Source organism: Marmota marmota, unplaced genomic scaffold (assembly GCF_001458135.2).
Source record: "Marmota marmota marmota unplaced genomic scaffold, marMar, whole genome shotgun sequence".
NCBI classification, from domain to species: Eukaryota; Metazoa; Chordata; class Mammalia; order Rodentia; family Sciuridae; genus Marmota; species Marmota marmota.
Window position 1 is genome coordinate 24,343,196 of NW_026000037.1, and position 9,002 is coordinate 24,352,197.

The 9,002-nt window shown below is 36.3% G+C and overlaps 1 protein-coding gene across 3 annotated transcripts in view; it reads right to left on the bottom strand.

Moving 5' to 3' along the window:
- Nucleotides 1–9,002, bottom strand: part of Plekhb2 (pleckstrin homology domain containing B2) — a 45,359-nt gene that overhangs the window by 19,573 nt on the left and 16,784 nt on the right. For 2 of the 3 annotated variants that reach the window (XM_015479109.2, XM_015479110.2), the window contains 3 exons: nucleotides 8,675–8,777; nucleotides 2,944–2,983; nucleotides 1,514–1,603 (listed from right to left, as the gene is read on the bottom strand). In XM_015479109.2, the coding sequence (XP_015334595.1) occupies nucleotides 1,514–1,603; nucleotides 2,944–2,983; nucleotides 8,675–8,777 (233 nt within the window). The remainder of the gene's footprint in view (nucleotides 1–1,513; nucleotides 1,604–2,943; nucleotides 2,984–8,674; nucleotides 8,778–9,002) is intronic. The other variant, XM_015479111.2, reaches the window with a different exon arrangement.

Here is a 9,002-nt window from a genome sequence, read left to right on the forward strand (position 1 = left end):
AAATGGATCACAGGCTTAAACTTAAGTGTAAAATCTAAGAATATAAAATTTATAGAGAATAACACAAGAGAATCTTGGGAAACTTGGGCTAGATGAAGTGTTAGCCATGACAACAAAGGATGACTCAGAAAAGAAAAAAACTGATGAACTGGAATGCATCAAAATTAACCTCTGTGAAAGGCCTTACTCAGTAAGAGGATAAAAAGATAAGCTATAGACCACATATCTAACAAAGGGTTCATATCTAAAACACATATATAAAACCTCTTAAAACTCAACTTAAAAATAATAAAACCATGGGGCTGGGGTTGTGGCTCAGAGGTAGAGTACTCGCCTACATGCGTGAGGCACCGGGTTCGATCCTCAGCACCACATAAAAATAAAATATTGTATCCACCTATAACTAATAAATAAATAATGAAACCATTAGAAAAGATAAGAAGAAACATTCCACTTAAGAGGATACTCAGAATGCAAGTAAGTAAATGAAAAAGATTAAACATCACTAGCAACTAAGGAAATGCAAATTAAAATCACAATGAGACATCACTACACACATAGAACAGCTAATATAAAAATAATGACATTTTCAATTGCTGGTAAGGATCAGAGAAAATGAATCACTCAGATACTACTGGTAGGAAAGTAAAAATGGCAGTCATTAGAAATAAGTTTGTTAGGATTTTTTATTTTTTTAACTAAACATATACTTGCCATACATATGACCCAGAAAATGCACATTTGGGCATTTATCCCAGAGAAATAAAATCTTTTGTTTGCATGGCAACTTGTTCATAAGTGTTCAGGGCAGTTTTACTGGTAAAAGTCAAACACTACAAACAACCAAAATGTCCCACCATAAGTTAACGTCACTCAAACTCAAAAGATTATATGCTGTATGATTCCATTTATATGATATTGTTGAAATGATAAAATTCTAGACAGGGAAATAAACCAGTATTGACAGAGATCAGGAAATGGGGGAGGGTGTGACTATAAAAGGATATCACCACAGGAGTATACTGTGAAGAATTTTATGTCTTGGTTGAGATGGCAGTTACATATAAGTCTACTTATATGGTAAAAATTACTTAGGATTGGACATAAATTTTAAATTCCTGGTGCAATCTTACTTAACACATAACATCTAGAGAATATGGCTGAAAATTAGATAAGACTCCATACTATCTTTACAATTTCTTGTGAATCTGTAATTATTTTAAAATTTAAAATTTAAGAATAAAAGCAGACATATTTCACACAACAAAAAATTATATACCCAAGCCAGGTGCAGTGGTATATACCTGTAATCCCAGTGGCTTTGGAGGCTAAGGCAGGAGGATTGCAAGTTCAAAGCCAGCTTCAGCAATTTAGCAAGGCCCTAAGCAACTCAGTGAGACCCTGTCTCAAAAAATAAAAAGGAGTGGGGATGTCGCTCAGTGGTCAAGCCCCTCTGGGTTCAATCCCAAATTTCCAGCATATAAATGATCTCCTGCACAGCTTGGCTCCCTACCTCAGGAGTTGGTGCAGCATAGGCTGTGTATGGAGGGGGTGAAGCAGCCACAACTGTCTCCTCGGAAAGGACTGGTGAGCCAACATAAGCCTGTGTAAGAAAAGACAGTGGGGGATAAGAGCATGATGTTTACTTAGCAAATAAAAAGTTAAAGGACATAAAGTCGCAGCTATCTTGGGCTGGGTTTGTGGCTCAGCGGTAGAGTGCTTGTCTAGCACTTGCGAGGCCCTGGGTTCGATCCTCAGCACCACATAAAAATAAATAAGATAAAGGTAGTGTGTCCAACTACAACTAAAAAATAAATATATATTTTTTTAAGAACAAGGTGGTCCCTTACTATCCAGAAAGGCCCCAGAGGCACCATTGTTATCCAACTCCTTTTAAAAGATACCACACCACTTGACAATCCTTATGCTCACAGTCTAAGCCATAGCAGAGACATCTTACACTCAGTCTGTTTTTGCATTAAAACAAAAATTCTCTAAATTACCCGTTAGTAGAAAAGAAAACCATGTTAGCTCTTTAAAAAGACCCATACAGGACAGTGGGTACAGCTTACTTGAAAAAGTGGGTGCCAAACATGCCTAAGACCCTGGTTTTAATCCCCAGAGAGTGCGCACATGCACACGCACAGGTGATACAAAAATTCTATACAAAGAATCACCCTCAAATTTTTACTATAGGTTCATATTAAAAGTCACCCAAAAAGAGAATTTTCATGGTATGGAGGGTAATGTGACTGAGCTGCAAAGTAGCCTGGCAGAAAGAAAACAATGACATTTAGCTATTAGGTTTTCACTTATTTAAAAAATTCTTTTGTAAGGCTAAGTCTCCTTGGAGAGGACTGCAGAGCCAACGAAAGGCCCGAATTCTTTTGTAAGCCTTATCTATTTTCCTTTTCTTTTTACATAAAGAGATAAGAGAAAAATAAAATTACATCTAGAGAATGAAAACAATGACCAGAGTGAGTTTCCTTAACTCCCTGACACAAAGGTGGCATTACTAAGCTCTACAAATGGGCTATCTCTGTGACCTCCTGAAAACAGAAACAAGTCTACAGACAAGTCCCCAAAATGCTTTGGTTTTACAAACCTAAGATTCTATGCATAAAAAAATGCAGTAGTTCTTTTTGAGCCTTTTCCATAGCAGAATTCAAGGTATTACAAAGTTTAAAATATACAAACATTTCTGGAAAACAACTGGAACTTGCATGTCTATGTGAAGACAGTTCTTCCTGCCCAAACATTTGGCACAACCCAGCACAATCACTGTTATTAGCAAAAGGTGCTCTGCTCATTCATGGCTAGATGAGCAAGAAAGCCTTATCTTCCCCAATTTCCTTTCCCAAACTCCTATTTCCCAATTTGTTACACAAGATCGAGGATGTTAAAAAAAAAAAAAAAAATTGGCAAATGCCATTAGTAACTTACTGTGTTTGTTCTAGAATCTTGCAGTGCAAATTTCCAGGCCCTGTAGAAAAGAAAAAGGGTATTTTATCTGGGGTTATGCAACATTTCAATGATTCTCAAATCCAGGCTAGGATCAGAATTCCTGAAAAGGCTTAAAAAAGAATAGGTCTTCAGATATTACCCCAAGACCCAATCAATTCATTTAAGACATACACTAGGAATATATAATATACTTATGCACATATATAAAAGATAAGATTATTTTTTACAAATATATCTACGGTAGGTATAAGACTTTAAAATATGCTTACAATTTAATATTTGATCCATTTTTTAATAAATTTAAACTATACTGCAACTTGTTTTGTCAGTTCATGTTATATACAGATCTATTCATTTTGGGAAGGCTACACAATGAGTAAATGTAGACTGTCAGCAACATTTTCTCATTAAAAACAATGCTTTTATTAACATCCTTATTAGCCTCATGTAAACAGTCATACAGGACAAATTCCAAAGAGTGGAACTGCTTAGGTCAAAAGATAAAACATTTATTTCACTGAGTACTGCCAAGTGGTCCTACATAAAGTTTGTAATAATATTCACATCTACCACTCTTCCCTTATATGGTCATGAAAATTAGATATTTGAGTACGAAATCTCAGGTGCTCATCCCTCGCTTTTTGTATTGACTCCATCCCTCTTCTCTCATCTCTATTAATTCCATTCACTTTATTCTAATCTTACCACTTCCTTGAGTTGAAACTTCAGCTCATTTATTTTCAAATGTTCTGGTTTTCTAACAAATATGATTAAGTTGTGAAATTCCCCCAATGGATTTGATATGCAATGTACAAATGTCATTCACATTGCTAACAGGTATCATAATAGATAATCATGTATCGTATATAAATCGTTTTGTTGGGGCTGGAGTTGTAACTCAGTGGCTGAGTGCTTGCCTTGCATGCATGAGGCACTGGGTTCTATCATCAGCACCACATTAAATAAATAAATAAACAAACAAACAAAGATATTGTGTCCATCTAAAACGAAAAACCATTTAAAAAAATAAGTAAATAAAAAATTGTTTTGTTGTTTTAGGTAGAACAGTCTAATGTGGCTTTAGTCTGCAAATTCAGTTCTACTATTTCAGAATGTTTTTCTTGCAAGTCAGTTTCTAAACATCTCTTTTTGGGTCTAGTACTTTCTGGATATTAATAATCTTTCTGAACTCCTTTATCTAACATAGCTTTGGTCTTTACTCCAAATCCTTGAATCTTTTTCCCTGTTTTTACAGAGATTTCCTCTATACTAGTGGTTCATTTTTCAGATGGGCTGTATACTAGGCAAAGTTATGATACCTGCTACCTCCCCCCCACCCCCATACCATAATAGTGGCAACCTTCTAGGCTACAGATTGAAGAGAGCACAGAATAAACAAATCCTTACTCTCACAGAGCATACATTCTACCGACAATAGGCAAAGAACACCAGATAACAGTTGGTAGATGATGAAAGAGAGTGTTCACTTACGTGTATACAGGGGTATAAGGCTATACTTTTAAATATGAAAACCAGGACAACACTTTTGGAAACTATGTTCTATTCCTTGATTTTATTTTCCTCTTGTCTAGCTTTTTCTCAGACCTGCATTCTTTCCTCATTTTTCCTTTATGGTGGGTTTACATAGTTGCCAAGCATTACTTGCACACTGCTAATGTTTAACTTGGGAAGTGATACCTAAAACTTCTATTTACTCTGATATGGTATGAGTTATTTCTCCTTTACACCTTTCTACCTGATCTAGTACCAACTGGGAATTCCACCCTACCCCAATCTAGCAACAGTTTGGCAACTAGGTGTGACCCACAGCACTTTTCTATTATCATAGAAGGAAGAGGCAGAAAAGGAAGAAATTTCCTCTGTGATGGAATATGACTTTTCTGAAATACATGGATTGTATACTCTCTTCTGAATATTTCTTTCAAAGTTTTATGCTAGGGCTCATATCACCAGTCAGAGAATTATCCAACTCAGGTAAGCTTCAATGCCTTCAGTGTCCTGGCATGAAACTGACAAACCTTCCAGCCTCTGCTGTGATCCCAAGGATATCTATTCTGAAAGGTTTTTCCTGGGCTTTTCCAAAATGCATTTTATTCTCTTAATCAACATCACTCCAGACTACAGGATTTAATTAATTCTTCTTTTTATTGCTTCTGGGATTTGAGATGGGGTTAAGAACATTGATACACCTCAGACTAACTGTCTGTTTTTCTTTGGCTGTTCACAATTTGTGCTTGAAGTTTAACTTCTAATAAATAATCGTTGTTGCTGGTGAAATATTATCCCTCTCATTTCACTAGGTAGTTGGGGAAGATGATTCAGATTCATTTCATCATCTTTACTCAGAGTGTTTATTATGGATTAAACTGTGTCCAAACTGAAGTCCAAATCCCCATAACCTATGAACATGACCTTGTTTGGAAACAGGGTCTTTGCAGATGAAATCAAATTAAAATGAGATCATATTTTAAGATTGGTCCCTAATCCAATGTGGAAATCTGGACATAGACACACAAGAGAAGAATGCACATGTGAAAATAAAGGAAGAGACTGAAGTGGCGCAGCTGGCAAGTCAAGGAACACCAAGAATTCCTGGCAACCACAAGAAGCTAGAAAGAGGCAAGGAAGGATTCTATTATGGTTTGGATGTGAAGTGTCCCCAAAAGCTCATGTATGTGACAATGCAAGAAAGTTTAGAGGAGAAATGACTGGGTTATAGGAGCCTTAATTTAATCAGTAAATTAATCCCTTTAAGGCAGGTAGGGTATGGCTGGAGGAGGTGGGGCATTGGGGCATGCCTCTGGGATATACATTTATATCTGATGAATGGAGACTCTCTCTCTCTCTGCTTTCAGATCATCATGTGAGTCACTCACACACATACACTCTTTCACCATGATGTTCTGCCTCACCCTGGGCCCTGACAAATGGAACCAGCTGTCCACAGACTGAGACCTCTGAAACTGTAAGGCCCCAAATAAACTTTTACTCCACTACAATTGTTTTGGTTGGGTCTTTTAGTCATCACAGCAAACTAATCTGACTTCCAGCCTCCAGAACTATCAAATACTCCATTTCTGTTTTTTTAGTTACCAGTTTATGATACTTGGTTTAAGCAGTCCTAGCAAACTAAGTCTCCTATTCTGCTTTTTTAAGCCTTTCTGTGTCAATTTTGTTTCAAGAATATTTCTTATTAACAAAATAAGTAACTGGACTTTGTTTCCTTCCCAATCTCAGATTTTACTATTTTTAAGGGAAATTTAGCCAATTCACATTTATTGAGGTCAACTCTGCCAGTCTAATTAGCCACCAGGTGATTTCCTATCGTGATTTATCAAGTTTTCTTTTAATGAAGAATGTTTCTGTTCATTTTCATTACTCTAATTTAAAAAGCTTTATCCTTTATATTCTAATTTGTGCCCCTAAAATCAGACAGACAGACAGCGACACTGACACACACACACACACACACATATATACATACATACATATATACACTTTGCCATCTAGGTTTAGAACGAATCTTCCCCTCTCTTCCGGGTAAAACATTTTTATTTCATATTTTTATATTTTTTTATTTACATATTTCATATTTTTACCTCTTCTACAAGAAAAACTCCCATGTTTCATTAAATAACCTAAAATTCTAGTTTGATATATTTCCCACTATTATTTAAAGAAACATTTCACATATGTGACATCTCAGCTCACAATAAAGCAGAGTAGTTAAGGACCAAAGGGCTTAGGAGCCAAATCCTGAGTCCAGTCTACTAACTCTAAAGTCTTTTTTCAGCGGACACGACATCTTTGTATGTGGTACTGAGGATCGAACCCGGGCCGCACGCATGCCAGGTGAGCACGCTACCGCTTGAGCCACATCCTCAGCCCAAACTCTAAAGTCTTGACAGGCAGAATGATGGCCCCCAAAGATGTCTACTTCCAAACATGGCAAAAGGGACCCTGCATCTATAATTAAGGTTAAAGACCTTGAGGTGGATAGATTATCTTAGAAAATCAAGGTAGGACCAAACCAATCAAAACTCCTTAGAGGCATGTAACCTTTCCTATCTGCAAAGTCAGGTGACAGTGTGAGAAGACAGACACATTGCTGCTGACTTTGAGGAGTGAGAAAGAGGTCAGGAGTGAAGGAATGCATGAGACCTCTAGAAGCTAGAAAAGGCCAGGATACAGATTCTCTCCTAAAGCATTCAGCAGAATAAGGTCCTGCAGACACTTTGTGTCTGAATTTGGTGTCAAACATCTTTCTTCCAGAAATGTAATAATACATGTAGATTTGTTTGAAGCTATTAAAATTATGTTAATTTATTAAAGGAGCATATAACAACTAGTTCAGAAGTTACTTAATCTCTCTATGCCTCAACCTTTTATGCCAGGAAAAACAATACCCACTTTATAAAATATGAATAGGATTAAACAACATCTGAAAAGCAGTTAGCTCCATGACTAGTACAAAGTAAGTGTTTAATATATGTTAGCTTAAATTATTAAGAGGTAGTAGTAGAGTTACAGTTTATAAAAGCAGCAAATTAGCCTGACATTAGTCTTCAAGAAAGCCACTCTCTCTCTCTCAGAAGATGCTATTTAAAACTCACTGATATAGGGGCTGGAGATGTAGCTCAATGATAGGGTGCTGCCCTAGCTTGCACAAAGCCCTAGGTTCAATCTCCAGCACCAGGGGGGAAAAAAGACTCACTGATATAAATCAGAGGAACATGGGCTGGGATTGTGGCTCAGCAGTAGAGCGCTCGCCTCACATGGGCGGACCCAGGTTCGATCCTCAGCACCACATAAAAATAAAGGCATCGTGTTGTGTCCATTTACACCTAAAAAATAAATATTAAAAAAAAAATACTTAAAAAAAGAGTTTAAAATAATTAAAAATAAAAATAAATAAATAAATCAGAGGAACATAAAAAAGAAGCTACACAGGGGATTTAAAATAAACCCTACTTGGCATACAATAAATGTTTAAACTGAGGATGAACAAGGATGTGAATAAAGGAATAGGCATTGAAAAAAGTGGTCTGCAAGGCTTTTATGATAATGTCATATATGTACAAGTAATTCAGTAATGTCTGCTAGTGAATTCTCATGTCTAAAGTTAACCCATTGTAGGGTACAAAGTGGAGAGAGTAAATCCATTCTTTCCCCTAAATTTCATTTAGTGTTGGCAAGTTTCTGATCCAACACCAACAGCAATGTCAACAGGCAGAGGACTAGTGAGGTTGGGCTTTTCTCTGGCAGTTTAGTTCCCTATCCCTTCTTCAAACATAGCAGATGGGAACAATGACTACCAAAGAAAGCTGCACAATACAGATGTCTGTGCTTATTAAAGACACATTTACATAAAAAGAATAAGACTGAAAAAAACCATTCACCTAAGCCCATTACCCATTATAAATCTTAAAAAGAAAACACAAAGCACAAAGTGATTATTAGAAAGCTATTACTTTCTACCATTTCACCAGAATGGGATCCTGCCCAGGCAGTCCTGGAGGGGAAGAAATTAGAATCAGGAAAAACCCTGATAAATTTCTGCCATGCATCTGCAGAGTCCCTTATTCTATTGCCTGAAGGAAAACTCCACTCCCATTATTTTCCCTTCTGGACCACTGGAAATTAAGACAGAAAATAGTTTTTAAATTAAACATAAGAAATCAAAACTCACAAACAATCATCTGTGCTTTCTGCACAAAGACTGATAGTTTTCCCATCTCGGCAAACAATCTGCAGCAGACAGTCTTTTGGCTTCCCATCTGGAGGCTGAATATCTATGAAAAATAAGAATGAAGGAAAATTTACATGGTTATTTTTTTAACAGCTTAGATAAGAAAAAATTAAACAATAACAACGAAAAAATCAAGTGCTATAATTTAAGAAATAACCTGTGGCCTGACCAAGAAGACAGAAAAGAAACAGCCAGACTAACTGGCAAAATCAGCAGCCAAGATGACTTTTATAAAACTATTCTTTTTTTTTTTTTTTTTTTTTTTTTT